This window comes from Notechis scutatus, chromosome 3, assembly GCF_049901735.1.
Source record: "Notechis scutatus isolate UNSWTSFEM ecotype Mainland chromosome 3, rNotScu1.2, whole genome shotgun sequence".
Lineage (NCBI taxonomy): Eukaryota > Metazoa > Chordata > Lepidosauria > Squamata > Elapidae > Notechis > Notechis scutatus.
The window spans coordinates 209,207,575-209,231,631 of record NC_142011.1 but is presented as its reverse complement, the minus strand read 5'-3'; the positions used below and the strand labels follow the sequence as shown (position 1 = coordinate 209,231,631).

Here is a 24,057-nt window from a genome sequence, read left to right as displayed (position 1 = left end):
CCTCCAAGTCCCTAAAAGAAGACAACGGAGCCTCGGCAGTGACGAGATGCTGGCTATATTTTATTGGCTTGTTTGCTTGGGGAAAAAAAATAATCTCCCGTGCAGCCATTTTGTTCCTGGCGCAACTACACAGCTAGGTTGTTTTCTGTGCTCTTGGGACACACCTGATTTCATGGTTTGGGGACTGGTGGGGAGAAGGAAGGAGATGTCACGTTATCGCCAGCAGAGGAGTATAGTCCTCGAATTTACAACCCTTCGTTTAGTGACCGTTCAAAGTTACGACTCTTAAAAAAAAAGTGACTCCGGGCCGTTTTTCACCCTTAATGACCGTTAAGTCATGCGATCAAAATTCAGCTTGGCCACTGACTTGCATTTACGATGGCTGTAGTGTCCCGGGGGGTCAAGCGATCACATTTTGTGACCTTCTGACACCAAGCTACGTCAAGAGGGGAAACCAGGATCGCTTCACAACCGTGTTACTAATTGAACAACCGCAGCGAATCACGTAACAACAACGGCGAGGAAGGCTTGCAACTTGGGGCAAAGCTAAATAACGTAGCTGCAGAAATGTTGGGCTCCACTGTGGTCATAAGTCAAGGACCAACCTGTAAGGTGGCATTAAGGAGGGGTTTTCGGTGGGATATACAAATTTTTATCCTTTTAAAAAAATGACAGGCAAGCCAAAAAAAACAACCCCAAAACCCCACTGAGTGTCCTACTCAGCCTTCACGAGGGATTGTAAAGGCTGTCCTGTCATCACTGAAATCTGGGTCAAATTTGCACAGTTATGGTCAAATTTGCACAGTGAATGTCTCATTCAGCCTTCGGCGACTTTTTCCCCACAAGCTTGCATTTTCTCTGTGACCCAAAAACCCCTTACGTCCAGTTGCAGAATGCCCAGGAAGGGTCACCACTGGCAGCTGGCAAAAGTTCAGGGGTCAAAATCCGTTGCTGTCCATCAGCCGTCCGATCGCGCTTTTGACAGGTCTAAACGTTTGAAGATGTCCAGCTTGGTGGGCGAGGGGCCTCCAAGTCCAGTGTGTTGAGGAACGACATTGTTGTGATGGGGGGGAGGAAGAGGAAGGTGTTATGGATCCCTTTCTTGCTTGGGCGTGTCCTGGAGGAATCCGATGGATCACAGTGAGAAGCTGGCCAAAGGGGGACCCTTCTAGCAAAGCTCTTCAGGTGTGCTAGGCTTTCCGATTGGAAGGTGGGCTTGAGGGACCCTCATGAATTGCTCCACGGCCTTTTCAGGGGACAACGGAGAACAAGATGGGGATGATCAACACGGTGAGGGTCGAACATGTCCCATAAGTAAGTAGCCACAAGGTCATAACTCTCATTGAACATACACAAGTCCTCTCCACAACCCGCGGCATGGTTTCCACCAGAGGTCCCAGGTTCCTTCCACTCAAGGCCCTGAACTTAAGCAGACGGTGGTAGGAGGAAGTCAAGCAAACGGCTCCGTTGGGGAGGGCCAGTCCGTTCACCCCACAGCTTCCACAGCTCCACTTAGCAGTGGATTTCGTACGCTATCTGGGGCTGGAGCGTCAGTCCCTGGTTGGCAAAGTGCTCGCTGCCTTCCTGGGGAGCCTCTTCTTCTCCTCCTCCTGCTCCTCCTCCTCCTCCTCCTCCCGGCGTCTGAGTCGCTTGGTCTTGCAGCTGCTCCGGAAAGACCCCGGCCAGGCCCTGGGGGTCCTTGTAGGTGGCGAAGAGGGGCTTATTGCGGTCGATGACGAACATCTCGTGGCCCCTCTCATCTCGGTACTCCTCCAGCTGCGCGAAAGTGGTGGGCCCGTCGGAGTAGTCGTTGACGTACAGGATGTTCTCCTCCTTCTTGGCCTTTTTCCGCTTGCGGTGTTTCCGGTAGATCATGATGACCAACAGCAGGGCCAGGAGGGCCAGCAGGGAGATGGCTACGGCGATGGCCGTCTGGGTGGCCATGCCCAGGGCGTGGAAATCCATGCTCTCCAGGTCGTACAGAGGCTCCTGGCTGATGTCGACCGAAGCCGCGGAGCCCTGCGACTGCTGCTGCTGCTGCTGCGAGAGGTTGACCAGGAGGTGGAAGACCACCTGGGCCATCCCGCCGGGGTTGGAGGCCTCGCACTCGTACTTCCCGGCGTGGGACACCGTCACGTTGTTCAGGAAGAGCATCCCGCTGCCGGTGTCCGACTGCTCGAAGCGCTCCCCGAGGCTGCGCTCTCTCAGCTCGAAGCTGCCGCTGGGCAGGCGGGTCCGGCTTCCCCAGGAGTCCCCGGCCCGCCAGTGGGCCAACTTACGCCAGGTCACCAGGGGCTGAGGGTAGCCCGAGGCCTGGCAGGAGACGCGCAGGTCATCGCCCAGCCGGGCCGTGACCTCGAGCGGCTGCACGTGCACGACGGGAGGGATGCAGATCAAGCTGTTGCCGGAGACGTCAGCGAGGCTTTGGTAGGCCAGGCGGGGCGGCTCCGAACACTCGATCTTCTTGTCCTGGGGACTCAGGAGCCTCTGGCCTTCCTCTCGGATCCAGCTGCTGAGCCAGTGCAGAGCGCAGTCGCATCGCCATGGATTCTCTGCCGGGGGGGGGAGCAGGGGGAGGGGGAAAAAAAACGACAAGTATCCTGCGTCAACAGCAGTTCACGGGAGGTTTTGAAGAAAAGACTGGACAGCCCCTTGCCTGGAATGGGATAGGGTTGAGCAGGAGGATGGAGTAGAAGACCCCCATCAAGGCCCTGAACTTAAGCAGACGGTGGTAGGAGGTCCCTTCCGGCTCTATTCGGATTGAAATGGTATAGGGTCTCCTGATCAACCAGGATCCTGATCCTCATCCCTCCCTCCCTCCCTTCCCCCTTCCCCTTCTTTCTCTCCTTCCTTCCTCCCTTGGCCAATAAAGAATTCTCTTCTCTTCTCTTCTCTTCTCTTCTCTTCTCTTCTCTTCTCTTTTCTTCTCTCTCTCTTCTCTTCTCTTCTCTTCCTTTCCCTTCCCTTCCCTGCCTTTCCCTCCCCTCCCCGTCTCTTCTCTTCTCTTCCTCATTCCATTATTCTATTCTATTCCTATTTATTTCCATTCCATTCCATTCCATTCCATTCTATTCTATTCTTTCCTTATTCTATTTCCATTCCTTATTCTATTCTATTCTTTCCTTATTCTATTTCCATTCCTTATTCTATTCTATTCTATTCTATTCTATTCTATTCTATTCTATTCTATTCTATTCTATTCTATTCTATTCTATTCTTCATTCCATTATTCTATTCTGTTCTGTTCTGTTTTATTCCTATTCCTATTCCGTTCCATGCCGTTCCATTCCATTCCACTCCATTCCTTTCCATTCCATTCTATTATATTTTATTCTTATTCTATTCTATTCTTCATTCCATTATTCTATTCTATTCTGTTCTGTTCTGTTCTGTTTTATTCCTATTACTATTCCGTTCCACTCCACTCCACTCCACTCCACTCCACTCCACTCTATTTCTATTTCTATTTCTATTCTATTCTATTCTATTCTATTCTATTCTATTCTATTCTATTCTATTCTATTCTATTCTATTCTATTCTATTCCATTCCATTCCATTCCATTTCTATTCTGTTCTGTTCTGTTCTGTTCTGTTCTATTCTATTCTATTCTATTCTATTCTATTCTATTCTATTCTATTCTATTCTATTCTTCATTCCATTATTCTGTTCTGTTCTGTTTTATTCCTATTCCTATTCCGTTCTGTTCTCTTCTATTCCATTCCGTTCCATTCCATTCCATTCCTTGTTCTATCTTATTCCAATTCCTATTTCTATTCCTATCCAAGTTCTGAGATGTCCCAGATTTCTCTCAGCGCTTCCTGCTGAGAGGTTTCCCCACCTGCCTAAGGGGCTTCTCTTTCGCCCCAGAAGAAACGGAGGCCTGTCCCAGGGCTCCCTTTGGACACACCTGTCAGCCTCAGCACTTGCAGGCTGATGAGGGGCCTCAGGGCCACGCGGCTGATGGTGCGCAGGTTGTTCTTGCTGAGGTCCAGTAAGGCCAGCGAGGTCAGTCCAGTCAGCGCTTGGTCCTCCAGGGACTCGATGCTGTTCTCTTGCAGGTGAAGTTCCTGCAGCCTCTGCGAAGGGGAACAAGAGTCAGCAGAAAACCCTCCGGCTCTCCCAGTCCTTCCTCCTCGCATGTCAAAATTCTGAGACAGACATCTCAAAAGTTCTGTTTTATTTGGATAGCAAACTGGCACATCTGGGAAATCCCCAATCTGACAGTTCCGGGTTTCCTTGCAATAAGTAAAAAAAAACCACAAATCCACCCCCTTCACCCATCATTGCATCGCCCGCCCCAATCACCATCCATCCCAACTTGAGACGTTCCCTCACCCAGGTGCAGAGATAACACGACCTTGACATTAGAAAAAGAATGCTATTATGTCTAACCACATACACTCCAAGAAATTCCCCCCCCCTCCCATTTTCCTCAAGGCTCAAGAGGGTGGCCGTGTGGAAGCGTCTGGAGTCTCCAAACTTGGCAACCGTAAGACTTGTGGACTTCAAACTTTTTAGTATAAATTTTATTGTTATTGTACGTATATAAGTCTACACATACAACGAAAATAATTCACATAACATCCAGAGACCAGACCCAACACACACACACACACACACACACACACCTCCAGTTCACAAAAAGTGAAATCTGGGAGTCGGGTGATCTGGTTGCCGGAGAGGTAAAGGACGCGCAGGTGTTCCAGGCCTTTGAAGATGCTGCTGTTGATCAGATGGATGCGGTTGCCATTCAGCGCCAGCTCCAGCAGCCGATTCTGGGGGTGGAAGGCGCCAGGCTCCAGGGCGGAGATGGTGTTGTTCTGCATGTAGAGATAGCGGAGGTCCAGAAGGGAGGCCAGGTCTTGCTGGCGGATCTGGGTGATGCTGTTATCCTGCAGGAAAATGGTCTGCCCGGGAGGGAAGGGGAGACAAAGGCCAGATCCAGTCAAGGCTGGGACGCAGGTCCCTTGTTGACCTAAACTACATTGGGGGGTGTCCTTGGGGCTCTCTGAGCCTGGTGGTTTCCTTGCAGACGTTTCATGACCCAACTAGGGAATATCATCAGTCCTAGAAAGGAGTAAGATTTGTGGAGAGGAGGAGGAGGAGGAGGAGGAGGAGGAGGAGGAGGAGGAGGAGGAGGAGGAGGAGAACTGTAGGGCCTCGGTGCTGTCCGAATTTGGTGGTTTTCTTGCACTTGTTCCATTACCAAACTAGGTAACATCATCAGTGCTGGAAGGGAGTGAAGTGTGGGAGTGGGAGGAAAGGAGGAGGAGGAGGAGGAGGAGGAGGAGGGGAGGAGGAGGAGGAGGAGGAGGAGGAGGAGGAGGAGGAGGAGGAGGAGGAGGAGGAGGAGGAGGGAGTCCTTGGTGCTCTCTGAGCCTGGCTATTTTCTTGCAGACATTTCATGACCCAACTAGGGAATATCATCAGTCCTACAAAGGAGTAAGGTTTGTGGAAAAGAGGGGGAGGAGGAGAACTGTGGGTTCCTTGGTGTTCTTTGAGCGTTGTTGTTTTCTTGCAGACGTTTCAGTACCCAACTAGGTAACATAATCAGTGTGAGAAGGATTGGGGGTTTTGGAGAGGAGAAGGAGGAAGGAGTCCTTGGTGCTCTCTGAGCCTGGCTATTTTCTTGCGGACATTTCATGACCCGACTAGGGAATATCATCAGTGCTAGAAGGGAGTTAGGTTTGCAGAGAAGAGGAGGAGGAAGAGGAGGAGAACTGTGAGGTCCTTCTCCCCGTGTTAAGGGTCTTCTCCCCTGGAGTTGCTCGTTTGCCCTCTTGAGAGTCAATAAAGTTCCAAGAAGGTTCTACACCCATTTGCACTCTGGGTGTGGAACAATCCGAGATAAACCTCCAAGTGGCTTCTACGACACCGAGAGAGCTAATGACCGACCTTCAGAGCACTAACAACCAGATGACTGCAAAGAATATAAATCCTTCCATTCTCCACTATTCAGTCAGAACTGAAGAAGCTTTCTGGATGAGAAGCGAAATGTCTTCAAGGACTGTCTCTTCAAGAGAGTCCAGTTGCCTTTTGGGGAAAAAGCAGCTTTGGGACAGATTGTTGTGTGCACACTGAGGGCTTCTGCACACATTCCTTGTGTGTCTAATCACACTTGGCCAAGAAATAATATTCTATATTCTACAATCTACAGTCTATATTCTATAACTTCTAAATTCTAAATTCTAAATTCTAAATTCTAAATTCTAAATTCTAAATTCTAAGTTCTGTGTTCTGTGTTCTGTGTTCTGTGTTCTGTGTTCTCTGTTCTGTATTCTATTGGATGACAAGCGAAATGTCTTCAAGGAAAAAACCAAGACAGCCCAGTTGCCTTTTGGGTAAAAAGCACTTTTGGATTGCTGTATGCACACTGAGAGACAAATTCCTTGTGTGTCTAATCACACTTGGCCAAGAAATAATATTCTATATTCTACAATCTACAGTCTATATTCTATAACTTCTAAATTCTAAATTCTAAATTCTAAGTTCTGTGTTCTGTGTTCTGTGTTCTGTATTCTATTGGATGACAAGCGAAATGTCTTCAAGGAAAAAACCAAGACAGCCCAGTTGCCTTTTGGGTAAAAAGCACTTTTGGATTGCTGTATGCACACTGAGAGACAAATTCCTTGTGTGTCTAATCACACTTGGCCAAGAAATAATATTCTATATTCTACAATCTACAGTCTATATTCTATAACTTCTAAATTCTAAATTCTAAATTCTAAATTCTAAATTCTGTGTTCTGTGTTCTGTGTTCTGTATTCTATTGGATGACAAGCGAAATGTCTTCAAGGAAAAAACCAAGACAGCCCAGTTGCCTTTTGGGTAAAAAGCACTTTTGGATCTCTGTATGCACACTGAGAGACAAATTCCTTGTGTGTCTAATCACACTTGGCCAAGAAATAATATTCTATATTCTACAATCTACAGTCTATATTCTATAACTTCTAAATTCTAAATTCTAAGTTCTGTGTTCTGTGTTCTCTGTTCTCTGTTCTGTATTCTGTATTCTATTGGATGACAAGCGAAATGTCTTCAAGGGAAAAACCAAGACAGTCCAGTTGCCTTTTGGGTAAAAAGCACTTTTGGATTGCTGTATTCACACTGAGAGACAAATTCCTTGCGTGTCTAATCACACTTGGCCAAGAAAGAACATTCTACATTCCACAATCTACACTCTCTTGGGCTCCGGCGGCCTCACCTGGGTGGTGGGGGAGATGCTCCCTGGAATGTCCTTCAGCCCCAAAGAGCCACACTCCACCGTCAGGCTGTAGCAGCGGCAAGGCGTGGGACACACATGCGCCTGGAACACCAGGAGACCGAGCAGCAGGAGGCAGAGAAGGGAGACCTTCGCAGGGGCCATCCTAGACCAGCTGCAGGAGAGAGAGAGGGAGGGAGAGGGAGAGGGAGAAGGAGAGGAGAGAGAGGGAGAGAGGGAGGGAGGAGAGGGACGATGGGAGAGAGGGGGAGAGAGTGTCAGAGGGAGGGAGGGAAAAGAAAAGAGAGGGAGAAGGAGAGGAGAGAGAGGGAGACAGGGAGGGAGAGGGAGAGGGGGAGGGAGGGAGGGAGAGAGGGAGAAGGAGAGGAGAGAGAGGGAGAGAGTGTCAGAGGGAGGGAGGGAAAAGAAAAAGAGAGGGAGAGAGAGCAGAGAGAGAGGAGAGAGAGGAGGAGGGAGGGAGGAGAGAGGAGAGGGGGAAGAGAGAGAGGGGGAGAGAGTGTCAGAGGGAGGGAGGGAAAAGAAAAAGAGAGGGAGAAGGAGAGGAGAGGGAGGGTGAGGGAGAAGGAGAGGAGAGAGAGGGAGAGAGGGAGGGAGGAGAGGGAGGATGGGAGAGAGGGGGGATAGAGTGTCAGAGGGAGGGAGGGAAAAGAAAAGAGAGGGAGAAGGAGAGGAGAGAGAGGGAGACAGGGAGAGAGAGGGAGAGAGAGCAGAGAGAGGGAGAGAGGGAGAGAGGGAGGGAGGGAGAAGGAGAGGAGAGAGAGGGAGAGAGAGCAGAGAGAGAGGGAGAGAGGGAGGGAGGGAGAGGGAGAAGGAGAGGAGAGAGAGGGAGAGAGGGAGTGAGACGGAGAGAGTCAGAGGGAGGAAGAGAGAGAGAGAGAGAGAGAGAAAACATTGCAACACGGCTCCCAACACAGGAGAAACCAAGGCAAGTCACCCCAAGATGGCCGGACGGTACCCTTAGGGCAATCCGGCGACCATGAGGATTGTTTAGATGATCTCAAGTGCCTAACCGTGTCAGCTTGGCAACTGAACTCATCCTTGTGACCGTCGCTGTGTGTCCCAAGCTCAAGTGATCCCCTTTTTTGCGACCTTTGGACGAGCGAAGTCAATGGGGAAGCCAGATTCACTTAATGACCGTGAGACTAAGGGGTCAGCTGCGGGGATTCATTGAACGACTGTGGCGAGGACGATGGTAAAAATGGGGCAAAACTCGCTTCAGAAATGCCTCGCTTAACAACAAAAATGTGTGGGGATCGATTGCGAGGACCACCTGTACGCCTTGACCAACCCAATCAGTGTGAAATCTCTTTTTTTTCAGACCAGAAATGGTTGGAATGGAGTGAAAGGACCTCTAATCCTGTTGCCTTAGCAACCTGTAGGCCCGGAGTGGAAAAACTGTAGTCTGTGGACTTCAACTCCCAGAATTCCTGAGCCAGCTATGCTGGCTCAGGAATTCTGGGAATTGGAGTCCACCAGTTGTAAAGTTCCTATCATTGCCTTGGCAACCCGCAACGAAAGAAGAGGAACTCGTCAAATTTGCTGGTGATACTAAGCTGGCAGGAATAGCCAATACCCAAGAAGATAGGCTCAAGATCCAGATGGATCTTGAGAGACTCGAACCCTGGGCCCTATCTAACAAAATGAAATTCAATGTAGAGAAAAGTAAAGTCCTCCATTTAGGCAAGAAAAACCAAAAGTACCCACATAGACTGGGTGGAACCAGGTTCAATAGCAGGAACTGTGAGAGGGATCTTGGAGTCTTAGTGGACAACCAGCTAAATAGGAGCCAGCCGTGTGCAGCAGCAGCCAAAAAAGCCAATGCAATCCTAAGTTGCATTAACAGAGGGATACAATCGAGATCAAGGGAGGTACTAATACCACTTTATAAAGCCTTAGTAAGGCCACACCTAGAGTACTGCATCCAGTTTTGGTCACCACACTACAAAAAAGAGGTTGAGACTCCAGAAAAAGTGCAGAGAAGAGCAACCAGGATGATGAGGGGACTGGAGGCTAAAACATACGATGGACGGTTGCAGGAACTGGGCCTGGCTAGTCTAGGGAAGAGAAGGACCAGGGGAGACAGGAGAGAAGCCTTCCAATATTTGAGGGGCTGCCACGGAGAGGAGGAAGGGGTCAAGCTGTTTTCCAAAGCACCTGAAGGCCAGAGAAGGAATAATGGATGGAAACTGAACAAGGAGAGATTCAACCTGGAAATAAGGAGAAACTTTCTGACAGGGAGAACAACCAACCCATGGAACAGAAGTTGCCTTCAGAAGTTGTGGGAGCTTCATCCCTGGAGGCTTTCAAAAAGAGACTGGACTGCCCCCTGTCAGAAATGGTGAAGGGTCTCCTGCTTGGGCAGGGGGTTGGACTAGATGACCTACAAGTAAAAGTAAAAAAAAAAAAAAAAAGAACCTACAATATGGAGACCACAGGTTCACAGACAGTTTACAGATATCTGGGTTTAAGCCCCTGAGCCTCACCAAGGGGTCTATTAGCTGAGTAGGGACAATGGCTCTTCTCCCCCCCGCTTCTCTCCTCTTCTTAAACGGAAGTCTTTGCTTTAAGCCCTTGAAGCCTCCTAAAGTCCACTGAAACCCTACTGCATTTGCACCTCAAGCTGAGCCAAAAGGCTGGAACGGTTGGGATTGGCCTGGTGCCCAGTGCAAGCTTCATCACGTGCTGGGTTGGCACGCTGGGCGCAAATATAGAGAGCCAAATATAGCACCAAAGCAAGAGAAAGCAGAAGGACGAAAGGGCCCTTCAGTCAGGACGTCGCTTTCAGAACAACAGAAAAACAGAGTTGGAAGGGACCTTGGAGGTCTTCTAGTCCAACCCCTGTTCAAGTGGTTGTCCAGTAGTCTATGGAGATTCTCCATCCTCCAGGTCATGGTTGTCCCAAAGGTGCTTTTCTCAAGAGGCAACTGGACTTTCTGGTTTTTCTTTGAAGAGATTTCGCTTCTCATCCAAGAAGCTTCTTCAGCTCTGACTGGATGGAGGGGAACGGAAGGCTTGATGCTCCTTGCAGACAGCTGGTCATTTGCGTCTTTTTAGAGAGTTGTTGAGGCCATTGGGAGGTTTATCTGTGTCCTCGGAGTCACCTGAGTGTTGCAAATGGGTGCGGGATGTTTTCTGCAGATGTTGTCATGCAAATGAGTCTGGAGGAAGCTCCACGCTCGTTTGCACCACTCAGCTGACCCTGAGGACACAGATAAACCTCCAGGTGGCCTCAACGGCCCTCTAAAAGGATGCAAATGACCAGCTCTGTCCGCAAGGAGTATCAATCCTTCCATTCCCCACCACGCAGTTAGAGCTGAAGAAGCTCCTTGGATGAGAAGTGAAACGCCTTCAAAGGAAAACCAGAAAATCCAGCTGCCTCTTGAAAAAAGCACCTTTGGGTAGCTGTCCAATCTTTTCTTTAAAACTTCCAGTATTGGAGCACCCAGAAATTCTGGTGGCAAGCAGTTCCACTGGTTAATTGTTCTAACTGTCGGGAAATTTCTCCTTAGTTCTAGGTTGCTTCTCTCCTTGATGAGTTTTCATCCCTTGTTTCTTGTCCTGCCTTCAGGTGTTTTGGAGAATAGCTTGACTCCCTTCTTCTTCTTTGGGGCAGCCCCTCAAATATTGGAATATTTCCTTCTGAATGGGGCGAGGAAGAGTCTGGCAGCCATCAAGGCCTCTATGTTGTCATCCCAACGTTGACCCAAAACTGCCTCCTTGTTGCAATCAACGCAATGCCAATCCTTTCGATTGCCAATCCTTGCATTTCAAACAAGAAATTCAAACAAGAAAAGAATTGCTATTCATTTCCCTCGTGGCTCATTTCTTCATTAGTGCCAGCTGGGTTCCTAGAATCCCAAAGTTGTGAAGGGCATGGGAGGGCATCTAGTCCATCCTCTGCCCAAGTCAGGAAGCCTCAAATCTGCCCTGACCAATGGCTGCCCAACCTTTGTGTGAAAACTTCCAGTGATGGAGCTCCCATATCTCCGGGGAGTGGCGGGAGGGGAGGCTGTTTCACAGCTTCAGAAATTACAGAACAACAAGAGTTGGAAGGGACCTTGGAGGTCTTCTAGTCCACCCTGGGTGAATTGCATCAGTTGTTGAACATAAGGTAAGCCCAAATCCAAAAGAAGAGAAGATATATATACATCCTCTCCAGCAACCAACACCCAGATAAGCAGGGATTAACACCAGACAGACAATCTTCTAGCAGAAAACAATTCCCTAATCAAGGTATTACCAAGTAGAGAACCATATCTCCACCAACGTTGCCAGGACAGGCTATTGCACATAAACAGACTCCCCAGCACTGATGAAGTTACCTACTTGGGTAATGAAACGTCTGCCACAATACAACCACAGTCAGGGAGCACCTAGTCTCCCTCCTCCTCTCTGCACACCCCACTCCGTTCTAGCACAGATGATGTTACCTAGTTGGGTCATGAAATGTCTGCAAGCAAACCCAGCTCAGAGAGCACCAAGGACCCCACAGTCGTCGTCCTCCTCCTCCTCCTCTTCCTCCTCCTCCTCCTCCCAAACCTCACTCCCTTGTAGCACTGATATTACCTAGTTTGGTAATGAAATGTCTGCATGGAAGCCACCAAGCTCAGAGAGCACCAAGGACCCCACAGTCGTCCTCCTCCTCCTCCTCCTCCTCCTCCTCCTCCTCCTCCTCCTCCTCCTCCTCCTCCTCCTCCTCCTCCTCCTCACCTCACTCTCTTCTAACACTGATGGTGTTATCTGGTTGAGTCATGAAATGTCTCCAGACAAAAACTAAGCTCAGAAGCTCAGTCCTCCTCCTTCCCTACACTTTGGACCCACTCCCTTCTAGCACTGATGATGTTCCTAGTTGGGTCATAAATGGAGCAAACCCAGCTCAGCACCAGGTCAGTTGTTCTCCTCTCCTCCTCCTCCTCCTCCTCCTCCTCCTCCTCCTCCTCCTCCTCCTCCTCCTCCTCCTCCTCCTCCTCCTCCTCCTCCTCCTCCTCCTCCTCCCCTCCTCCTCCCAAACCCTCCTAGCACTGATATTACCTAGTTTGGTAATGAAATGTCTGCTCCTCAGAGAGCACCCAGTCCTCCTCCTCCTCCTCCTCCTCCTCCTCCTCCTCACCTCACTCCCTTCTAACACTGATGGTGTTATCTGGTTGAGTCATGAAATGTCTCCAGACAAAAAACTAAGCTCAGAGAGCACCAAGGACCCCACAGCAGTCCTCTCTTCCTCCTCGTCCTCCTCCTTCTCCTACACTTTGGACACCCCACTCCCTTCTAGCACTGATGATGTTACCTAGTTGGGTCATAAAATGTCTGCAAGCAAAAAACCCAGCTCTGAGAGCACCAAGGACTCCCCAGTCCTCCTCCTCCTCCTCCTCCTCCTCCTCTCCTCCTCCTCCTCCTCCTCCTCCTCCTCCTCCTCCTCCTCGATGCAAATTTCACTCCCTTCCAGCACTGATGATGTTACTTAGTTGGTCATGAAATGTCTGTAAGAAAACCACTAAGCTCAAGGACTCCACAGCCCTCCCTCCATTCCTCTTCCTCCTCCTCTTCCTCTCTGGAAACCTCACTCCCTTATCACACTGACGATGTTACCTAGTTGGGTTGTGAAATGTCTGCAAGCTAAAAATCAATCTCCGTAAGCGCCCAGGAAACTATATATTGATTTACTGCCATATATGGAACCTCCCTCCGCCTCAGTTCCCCCACTTGAAAGCTAGAACGATATCAAGCTATCCTAAGGACTTCCCACGGGGTTCAGAATGGCAGTCAGGACCCTTGGTGGTGGGGAAGGCTTTGCAAAAGAGAGGCAGATACAGCGTGTGACGTGCACGATTATGATCCACTCTGTGACCCTCCAGGGACAGGGCAGGATTACGTGCAAAACCGATCAGCTCCTTCATCACAGGGGCTTAGCAAGAATACTTATTCTGAGATTACAATGGATCAAGCATGACGGTGATTAGCAAAACCGCGTCATCCAGAGTGACCTTGGGGCTTTGAAAGCCAGTGGTGGAATTGCGGGGGTGGGGGGGAATATTTGGCAGGGGTCTCCGTTTCCCCCACACCACGCAGACCCCCAAACGGGGTGGTACGTCAACCCACCAGACTTCTAGATTTCATGCTGAACAGAGGTAGGAGATGGAGAAGCTTCTGCCTTCTGGGTATCAACAATAGAGGCATTTGCATATCCATTTTTTTTTTAAATGGAACAAATAGTCAGATACAGTGAAATCTTAAATGAAAAGGGTGAACTCAAAACAAAGCAAGTGTCAGACGAACAAGGAATAAACATGAATTGGTACTCATCTGTGCAAATACATTCTAGACATGACAAAGATAGTAAGAAAGAAGGATTTGATAAAGGACCTTCTGAATTTAGATAAAATCTTAACAGGTACTGATGAGAGGATGATTAAAAAATTATATGCTTATTTATTAGGAGTTAGAAGAAGAGCAAGTTAAAGAAACAATGATTGCATGGGGGAAAATTTTTTGGGTATGGGATGGATTTAGAAAAATGGCAGAAATTATGGACCAGAAACTATAAATTAACAATGTCAACAGCATATAAAGAGAATTTGTATAAGATGTTTTACAGGGGGCATCTACCCACCAGCAAGAATAGCAAAGATGTTCAAGGATAAATCTGAAAAATGTTGGAAGTGTCATCAGATACCTGGAACGTATTACCATATGTGGCGGACATGTGCAGAAGCTACAAGATACTGGACTGAAATCCACAAGTCTTAAAGTGGCCAAGTTTGGGGACTCCTGAGCTACATAGAGCAGCCTGAAATCAGAGCTTGGCTCATTCAGGCTATGAGGATGCATCCAAATAATTTACTTTTCAGTAATAAGCACGTGGGTTACTTTTGGGTCCTTTTAGGATAGTGTTACTCAACCTTGGCGATTTAAAGAATGTGTGGACTTCAACTCCCAGAATTCCCCAGCCAGCCAATTCCCTAGCTAGCAGCGCTGGCTGGGGAATTCTGGGAGTTGAAGTCCCACAAGTCTTAAAGTGGCCATTTTGGGGATGCCTGCCCAGTAGCTTGCAGGAGCTCCTCCATCTCCGCCCAGGAAAAAGAATGAACCGCCTCCCGGTTCAGTTTCGTACAGAATGCAGGTAATCCTCGCCTTACGACCACAATGGAAGCCCCCGCATTTCAGTTGTGAGACATTTGTAAAGAGAGTTTTGCCCCATTTTCTGCCCACGGTTGTTCAGCGAATCGCTGCAGTTGATAAGTTAGTCAGCCGGTCGTTCAGTGAATCTGGCTTCCTTGCTTGTGAGAAGGTCGCAAAAGGGGGACCGCAAGACCATGGGGACGCTGCAACCGTCCTAAATACGAGCCAGGTGACAAGCGCCTGAATTTTGATCACGTGACTGTGGGGGATACTGCAAAGGGCGTAAGCAGGGGCGGGATTAAAATTTCTTAACTGGTTCTGTGGGCTTGGCCTAATTTGTGGGTGTGGCTTGGTGGTCACGTGACTGGCTGGGCATGGCTTGAATGTAAATATTGAAAATATTTATGTAAATATTGAAAATATTTATGTAAATATTGAAAATATGTAAATAAAGATTTTTTATTTTAAAAAAGAGCAACTTTTACCCAAAATGAGGCAAAGCTGGCAGGCAGATTGAGTTGCTCGCAGAATCACAGATTCATTCAGAGATCTACCTTTCTGCAATCTGCTACCCGAGTCTCTGCACTGAAAACTAGAAGCTTCAGTCCTAAGGAAGGTTCAGCTCTGCTTTTAGATTAGCTAAAAAGCAAGAAATCCAACGGTTTCCTGCTTTCTAGCTAATCTAAATCTTCCGACACAGCAGAACAGCTGATGGTTGGGGGAGGGGAAAGGAAAAATAGCAACTTACCAAAAATTAGGCGAAGGCACAACATAGGCAAGTGGGATGGCCTGCATGCCATGCCATAGAGCTGGTCCGACCAGGTAGAATCCCACCACTGGTCGTGTGAAAAACGGTCACAAGTCACTTTTTTTTTCAGTTGTTCAGTTTGGTTTTTTTTGCCCCATTTTACAACGGGGAACCCAGAGTCACTTCACAACGGGGTGACTAGCCTAACGACTGCAGTGATTCACTTCATGAACGGTTGTAAGTCGAGGATGATCTGTCCTGAATCCCATCCGTGCCCCAGAGACCAGAAAGAAGCCTGGCTGGGCAGAGATGCCACCTTTCAACGCATCAACTATTGGGGACAAGCCTCCAGGATGGGAACCTTCTCCTTCTGGGGGCCTTGAAGCTGGCCCCCCCATTTTTTAAGAAGGGAGCTGGCCCAGAAGGGGCCCCAGCAGCCTCCCAGGATGGCTGAGGGCAGGGGTCTCCAACCTTGGCCACTTTAAGCCTGGCGGACTTCAACTCCCAGAATTCCCCAGCCAGCAAAGCTGCATTAGAGTGAAGCTGGCTGGGGGATTCTGGGAGTCCGCCAGGCTTAAAGTTGCTAAGGTTGGAGACCCCTGGCTTAGGGACACCGCGAAGTGGTGGAACTCCCCGCCACAAGATATTCACAAGATAAAGTGGTGAATCCCCCAAATGTGTCCTGCCCGAGCAAGGGCTTGGACTAGATCTGGGGTCCCTAACCTTTTCTATACCCCTGGAATTCTCTTGATTTATTTACACCAAGACAAATTCCTTGTGTGTCCAATCACACTTGACCAATAAAGAATTCTATTCTATTCCATATTCTTGCACCCCTTACGAAAGTAAATAATTATACATACATACATACATACATACATATATTTTCTTATGTTTTCGCAGGTATTTATATGTATGGTATTTAGGTTTCTTCGGGTATTTTCCCACGTCTTAATAGTTGTTGCTGAAATGTTGCTATAACTTTAAAAGCACAACTATTAAGACGTGGAAAAACACCCGAAGAAACCTAAATACCATAGATAGATAGATAGATAGATAGATAGATAGATAGATAGATAGATAGATAGATATAGAAACAGATACAGATACATACATACACACACAGACACACATCTCATTATGCATATACAAGATAATTTGGAAGCTTCTAAATCCAGGTTTTCGTACCCCCTGGGATATCATCTTGGCTACCCACCCCAGGGCTCCCCTTGGTTGGGAATGCCTGGGCTAGATGACCTCTAAGGATCCCTTCCGCCTCGGTTATTCCATTCCTTCTGTTATGGGTTATTATTTTATGAAATGGGTTTCCTTGGCTGGGGATGATGGGCAAAGGCTGGGCTTCCAGGGGGCAGAGGCGACCCACCCTCCTTAGGCGCTAAGTGGGTGGGGTGGGGGTGGGGGGTTCCCTTGGGCACCTGGCCCATCCGGTGCCCGCTGCCTTCTAGTGGCCGGGAGTCTCGGCGGCCCACCATCTTACCTGCCCCGAGATGCCTCCCCGGGCTCCCTCCCTCGGGGAGACGCCCCCGGCCCTGCCCGCGCCCACCCCCTGCGGGCATCGCCCTGCCCGAGGCTCCGGGAGAGGCAGCGCCGCGGAGCCCGCCCCTCACCTGCCCCGCACGGCTCTCCATGGCATCGGCGGCCTCGCTCCGGCTCGCTCTGCTGGGATGCCCGCCCGGCTCGCCTGGGAAGCCGCCGAGTGCCCGGCTCTGCCTCCCGTGCCAGCCGCCGCCGCCGCCCGCCCGGTGACGTCAGCGCCGCCCCCTCCCCGCCGAGCATTCCGCCCCCCGCCACCCGGAGGCTCCTGGCCGGGGCAGAGGAGGGAGGGAGGGAAGGATGGAGGGATGGATAAATGAATGCGTGGATGGAGGGAGGGAAGAGGGAAGGACAGGTGCGGGGGTGGACAGATGGAGGGATGGGCTGATGGATGGATGGAAGGATGGAATGACATGGATAGAAGGAGAGGACGACAGGTGCACGGTGATGGATGGATGGATGGGATGGGCAGATTGATGACAGATGAGTGGATGGATGGGTGATTGGAGAAATTGATGGATAGAGGGATGGGTGGATGGATAGACAAATGCATACATGTATGGATGGATGCATGCATAAATGAATGCATGGATGGATAGACAGATAAATGGATGGGTAGATGGATGGATGGATGGATGGATGGATGGAGAAATGGATGGATAGAGGGATGGGTGGATGGAGAAATGGATGGATGGATGAATCCATGGATGGATAGATGGAAGGATGGGTGGATAGATGGATGGAGAAATGGATGGATGGATGAATCCACGGATGGATAGATGGAAGGATGGATGGATGGAGAAATGGATGGATGGATGAATCCATGGATGGGATGGATGGATGGAGAAATGGATGGATGGATGAATCCATGGATGGATAGATGGAAGGATGGGTGGATAGATGGATGGAGAAATGGATGGATGGATGAATCCACGGATGGATAGATGGAAGGATGGATGGATGGAGAAATGGATGGATGGATGAATCCATGGATGGATGGATGGAGAAATGGATGAATCCACGGATGGATAGATGGAAGGATGGATGGATGGATGGATGGATGGATGGATGGAAAATGGATGGATGGATGAATCCATGGATGGATAGATGGAAGGATGGATGGATGGAGAAATGGATGGATGGATGAATCCATGGATGGATGGATGGAGAAATGGATGGATGGATGAATCCACGGATGGATAGATGGAAGGATGGATGGATGGAGAAATGGATGGATGGATGAATCCATGGATGGATGGATGGAGAAATGGATGGATGGATGAATCCATGGATGGATAGATGGAAGGATGGATGGATGGAGAAATGGATGGATGGATGGATGAATCCATAGATGGAAGGATGGGTGGATAGATGGATGGATGGATGTTTGGATGGATGAATGAATGGATGGGTTATTGGAAAACCTGATGAATGGATGGATGGGTTGATGGAACCGCCTAGAACTTTGGGACCAGTAACTCCTTTCAGCCTGAAGGTTATCTAGTCCATCCCTCTTTTGTTCCTTAACAGCACCCCAAGCACCAAAGTCCTTCATCCTAGACCCCAACTTCCCTCAGTCCTTGCCTGTTTGGGGCCCTACCAAACTTTTGAAGTCCAACCATCTTTAAAGTTTCCAGCATTCAGAAACCCTGGTCTAACTATGGACGCGTTTCTTTCATTTTTCACCTATTTGTTTTCTGTGAATGAGACCAGGTACCCTGATTCCCACCTTCTTGCTTATTTTCATACCACAGAAAACTGTGGGGTTTGTTTCACCTGTCAGGGACCCCCCCAAGGATCATCCAGCTCCACCCTCTGCAATGTGAGGCCAAACCCAATGCAGCTGGTTTTCCAGCCTCCCTTCTTAAACCATCAGGGAAGTTGCTGTAGCGGCTGTTATAAGAGAGCGCTTAGCACGCACTCCAGAATTTTATGCACACACAGGTTTACATTTAGAAACCTATTTGTCACTGGGTTTTGTAGTCCCATGGGCCCAGAGGGCAAAAATGCCACAATGCAGATACACACACACACACACACACACACACACACAGAGAGAGAGAGAGAGACATACACATATACACAGAGATACACACACACATACATACACATATACATACACACACACACACACACACAAATCCAGCAGCATCTTGCTAATGCTGTGTGTGCATAGACTTCAACTTTGTTTTATTCTCATTATATTTTTATAATAGAGGACATATGGGATGTTACAGTTTTTCATCCGAGGATGCTTAAAACAAAATACAATACTGTGTATACTGTAATATATTTCCTATTTGACCCAGGAGCCAGTATTGGAGAATTGCAGCTTAAAGGGAATACATGACTGGACTAGCTGATCTTAGAAATCCCTTCTCACTCCACAATCCAAAAAGTGAATAACTTGATGGGAAAGGAGAAAAAATATATATATCAGGAGTCCGGATGTACCTTTTTCGAGTAATCAATTTTATTTCAAAGTCAAACCTTTGATGCGGGAATGCTGGTATTTTTTTTTTAGCTGCCATAGCAAACTAAATAACTTTAAGATGTGTGGACCAGCTCCTAGAATAGGAGGAAGGGGAGAAGAAGAAAAAAGAGAAGGAGGAAAAGGGGGAGGAGGAGGAGACAGATAAGGAAGAGGGGAGGAGAAGGAAGAGGAGGAGAAAGAGAAGGGAAAGGACGAGGAGCAGAACTGGGGGCCCTTGGTGCTCTCTCTCAGCTTGGTGCTTTCTTTGCAGACGTCTTGTGACCCTACTAGGTGACATCATCAGTGCTAAAAAGGAGTGTGGTTTGTTTGCAGGGAGGAGGGGGAAGAGGAAGAGAGGAGGAAGAGGAAGCAGTGGCAGAGAAGGACTGAGAAGGAGGACTGTGGGGTCCTGGGTACTCTCTGAGCTTGATCTTTTTCTTGTAGACGTTACATGACCCAACTAGGTAACATAATCAGTGTTATATTTTGGACAGCAGGAGGAGGAGGAGGAGGAGGAGGGGTCCTTGATGTTCTCCAACTAGGGAACATCATCAGTGCTAGAATAGATTGCCCTTTCAGCATGGGGATGCTAACACAGTTATTAAGTGTGAAAAACAGTCATAAGTCCCCCTTTTTCAGGGCTGTTGTAACTTTGAATGGTTACTCAATGAACTGTTGTAAGTTGACGATTACCTGTATGGTCAAAACAGCTACATCTCTGTTACCATGGCGATATAGTCTCTCTCCTCTTGCCAGTGTACATCTGCATATTGCAAAAAAGACAAAAGACAAAAAAAACTCAACAACCCCAAAAACCCTGAACTACACAACTGAGAAAGGGGCCCAGATGCTGCACTGTGGTATATGTGTTTGTACTTGCATCTAATTTTGGTCACCACAATATAAAAAGAGATGTTGAAAGAGTGCAGAGAAGAAGAGCAACGAAGAGGATTAGGGGACTGGAGGATAAAATGTATGAATATCGGTTGCTGGAATTGGGTATGCCTGGTTTCATAAAAGGAAGGAGAATAAGTTGACCCCCCTCTTCTTTGGGGAAGCCCCTCAAAATACTGGGATGCTGCTATCATGTCCCCCCCTGGGAATGCTGCTATCATGTCCCCCTTCTCCGAAGCACCACAAGGCAGGACAAGCAGCAATGGATGAAAACTCATCAAGGAGAGAAGCAACTTAGAACGAAGGGAGAAATTTCCTGAGAGTTAGAACGATTAATCAGGAGAACAACTGGCCTCCAGAAGTTGTGAATGCTCTAACGCTGGAGATTTTTCAGAAGAGACTGGACAGCCACTTGTCTGAAATAGTATAGGATCCCCTGCTTGAGCAGGGGGCTGGACTAGAAGACCTCTAAGGTCCCTTCCAACTCCTGTTATTCTGGATTTTGTACTCACGTGTGCGATGGAAGGCCCGCCCAGAAGCGTTTTCAGCATCGTGTATTGATCAACAGAAAAACCTGTCCTGATAACTGTTGCAATCAAGGCCAAAGGCGTCCTGGGTGCCCGGATCAATTTGTGAATGAAGCTTCTCTTAGAGAGACTGATGCTATTTTTATAGGAACAATTCGGACAGATGGTCCGTTGTGCCTCCAGGTCATCATTAAAGATTTATCTTTCTTTTCTTTTCTTTTTTCTCTCTCTCTCTCCCACATGGACAGACAGATGCAGGTGAAAATAAAACGAAGTTTAAAAAATTGCGGCGTTAGAAGCGGATCTATTTGTCTCCAGGAAAGAAAACAAAACAAAACTTCTGTATCAATTCATTTGGCTGTGTTTTTTTTCAAATGTATAGCTTTTTTAAAAAAAATTTTTACTGGATGCTGGTTTTTGAATGGCTCTTTATTACCAATGATAATCTCAACAGGGGTTCTTTGTGCCCCGTGGCACAAAATCTGAGGCTGGAAGACAATGTTGGAAGGCTGCTGATTTCAAAAAATCAGACTTCTGATGATCCCTTGTTCTCTAGAATGGAGTCTCCAACTTTGGCCACTTTAAGCCTGGTGGACTTCAACTCCCAGGAAAGCTGGCTGGGGAATTTTGGAAGTCCTCCCAGGCTTAAAGTGACCAAGGTTCTCTCCATCCCTTCCTTTCTCCCTCCCTCCATCCTATCCCTCATTTTCCTTCCCTATCCATCCATCCATCCCTTATTTCCTTCCTTCTTCCCTTTCCTAACCCTCCCTCCACAATCTCAGAGTCGGCTTCACACAGATCATGCCAGTATGTCGCTCCTCATAAATCCTTCGAAGTTTTTCAACTTGGCTCAAGGCTCGTGATTTAATTAGGGTGGTTGCTGGAATTCTGACACCCCCCCCCTCGTCTTTCTTTCCTTCTGTCCCTTCCTCCCTCTCCTATCCCTCCCTCCATCCTATCCCTCATTTTCCTTCCTTCCTTCCTTCCCTATCCATCCATCCATCCCTTATTTCCTTCCTTCTTCCCTTTCCTAACCCTCCCTCCACAATCTCAGAGTCGGCTTCACACAGATCATGCCAGTATGTTGCTCCTCATAAATCCTTCGAAGTTTTTCAACTTGGCTCAAGGCTCGTGATTTAATTAGGGTGGTTGCTGGAATTCTGACACCCCCGTCTTTCTTTCCTTCTGTCCCTTCCTCCTCTCCTATCCCTCCCTCCATCCTATCCCTCATTTTCCTTCCTTCCTTCCTTCCCTATCCATCCATCCATCCCTTATTTCCTTCCTTCTTCCCTTTCCTAACCCTCCCTCCACAATCTCAGAGTCGGCTTCACACAGAACATGCCAGTATGTCGCTCCTCATAAATCCTTCAAAGTTTTTCAACTTGGCGCAAGGCTCAGTGATTTAATTAGGGTGGTTGCTGGAATTCTGACACACACACACACACACACACACACACACACACACAGGTCTTTCTTTCCTTCTTTCCCTTCCTCCCTCTCCTATCCTTCCTAATTTCCTCCCTCCCTCCCTTGCTGGGGAATTGTGAGATTTGAAGTCCACAAGTCTTAAAAGTTGCCAAAGTTGGACCCCCTGCTATAAACTATTCCAGGGGGGCTCAACAGCCCAGAAAAATCTCAGCTCAAGCTAGGCAAACGAGAAGGACCTTCCTTAAACTGCTCCCTCCCTCCCACCAGATACCACAACCTGCTGACTTGGGCTCTGGCGTTTTGCCAGGCTGTCAAAGGGCTTTGGCCAAACTGGAGGGTCAGCCAGGAAGTTGCATTTCTATCAGAAATGAAAGCCAGCAAAACAATATTTTTAATTAAGGTAAATCCTACGCTGAACGGCTAAGGGGACTAGGTGCGTTTAGCCTAAGGAAGAGAAGGACCAGGGGAGACCCTGATAGCGTCTTCTGATACTTGAGGGGCTCTCACAGAAAACAGGGGGTCCACCTATTCTCCAAGGCACCAGAAGGGAAGACAAGAAGCAACGGATGGAAACCAATCTAGGGGAGAACCAACCTGGAACTAAAGAGGAATTTATTAACGGTGAGAACAATTAACCAGTGCAAGGGCTCGCCCCCAGAAGTTGTAAGCGCTCCGTCACTGGGGTCTTTTAAGAAGAGATTGGGCAAGTATTTGACCTGGTTACTATAGGGTTTCCTGCCTGAGCAGGGGGTTGGACTAGAAGACCTCTAAGGCCCCTTCCAATTCTGTTATTCTGTATTCTATACTCACATGTACGGTGAAGGAGAGAAGCAACCATAAAAAGAGAAATTTCCTGACCGTGAGAACAATTAACCAGTGGAACAGCCTGCCACCCAGAAGTTGGCGATGCTCCATCACTGGAGGTTTTTTTAGAAGAGACTGGACAGCCATCTGACTGGAGTGGTATCAGGATTCCTGCCTTCGGCAGGGGTTGGTCTAGAAGACCTCCAAGGTCCCTTCCAGCCCCAGGATTCTATGACAATTACGGTGAGTTTGTTCAGGAGAGTCCAAGATAAAGAAAGACAGCCTGAGATTTTTCATGTACCCCTAGTGTCAGCCTCAAGATATCTTCTATAATATATATATTCTGCATCCTAACTATTGCATCTTCTCTGCTGCTATGCCAATCTATTTCTTTCGGCTGTCATTAGCAACGGAGGGAGGGGGGAACTTGGAGGGGAAGAAAGCTGGAGGGGTTTTGCATTCCTTTTGCTGTGGGTAGCAAGGGGAAGGGGATTCCTGTCTTTAACTTTCCATTTCTTGGCTAGCTTCTGTCCCCTTTTGCGCAACTGCAAACTTTTATCAAAATGTCAAGGTCAACGGACAGAAGCCTCATCACCACCTGGAGATGGCCACATGATCGTATTCAGAACTTTTAATTGGAAGAGTCATTTGGACTTTGGGGAGTGGGAGCATTTCCATTCCTTTGTATATGTGATCTGCGCGCCAATTTCTCAGATTCGGAATTAAATCTGTAGCTTGCACTTTGATTTCCAGTAAAAGGATAACCTTGCTCTAACCCATGGAGTCTGAGTATTTCTTTCTTGGATTTTGAAGGGAGCGCACACTGACACCTAGCCTGCATTTGAGGAAGCTACTCATCCACCAGCTGAGTTTCCATCTGCCAAGCAAAATTTGGCTTTAGTTTATTTATATTTATTGATTACATTTACAGGCCACTCATCACACGGCTAAAATCCAACACTTGGTTGTCCATGGAGTGAGCTCGGGGAAGTGAGAAGGTCCTGCACTTAAGCCACGCAATTGCCTGAACACAGACCAGTCCTCTTCACAAACCATAAAACGATTTTTATTCCGAGAGACTTAGTCCAGGAACCTTGCCCTACTGGAGTTCTGGATGGAGGCTTCCAGCCACCTTCTTGAGATGGTCTCTTGGATAAACGAGGCACCTGGAATGGCAGGTGGGACGTGGTTTGGGTTTCTATCAAGCCAAGGACGCCCAAGAGGGTCAACGAAGACCTTCTTGAGATGGTCTCCTGATAACGAGGCACCTGGAATGGCAGGTGGCGTGG

General features: G+C 48.2%; 1 protein-coding gene and 1 long non-coding RNA gene across 5 annotated transcripts; both read right to left on the bottom strand.

Moving 5' to 3' along the window:
* Positions 1-39: 39 nt before the first annotated feature.
* Positions 40-20,550, bottom strand: LRRC24 (leucine rich repeat containing 24). 4 transcript variants are annotated; one of them, XM_087962280.1, is made up of 5 exons: positions 20,522-20,550; positions 7,207-7,378; positions 4,631-4,909; positions 3,910-4,078; positions 40-2,552 (listed from the first exon to the last, which is right to left on the bottom strand). In XM_087962280.1, the coding sequence occupies exons 2-5, from the start codon at positions 7,366-7,368 to the stop codon at positions 1,513-1,515; spliced, it is 1,650 nt and encodes a 549-aa protein (XP_087818406.1). In that variant the 5' UTR covers positions 7,369-7,378; positions 20,522-20,550; the 3' UTR covers positions 40-1,512. The 4 variants fall into 4 exon arrangements, with proteins under 4 accessions (XP_087818406.1, XP_026545782.2, XP_087818404.1 ...); XM_026689997.2 differs by lacking the exon at positions 20,522-20,550 and adding an exon at positions 19,809-19,832; XM_087962278.1 differs by lacking the exon at positions 20,522-20,550 and adding an exon at positions 16,717-16,838.
* Positions 20,551-22,563: 2,013 nt separating this feature from the next.
* Positions 22,564-24,017, bottom strand: LOC148131585 (uncharacterized). The gene is made up of 2 exons (XR_015749074.1): positions 23,597-24,017; positions 22,564-23,071 (listed from the first exon to the last, which is right to left on the bottom strand). It is a non-coding gene; the product is annotated as an uncharacterized LOC148131585 (long non-coding RNA).
* Positions 24,018-24,057: the final 40 nt, after the last annotated feature.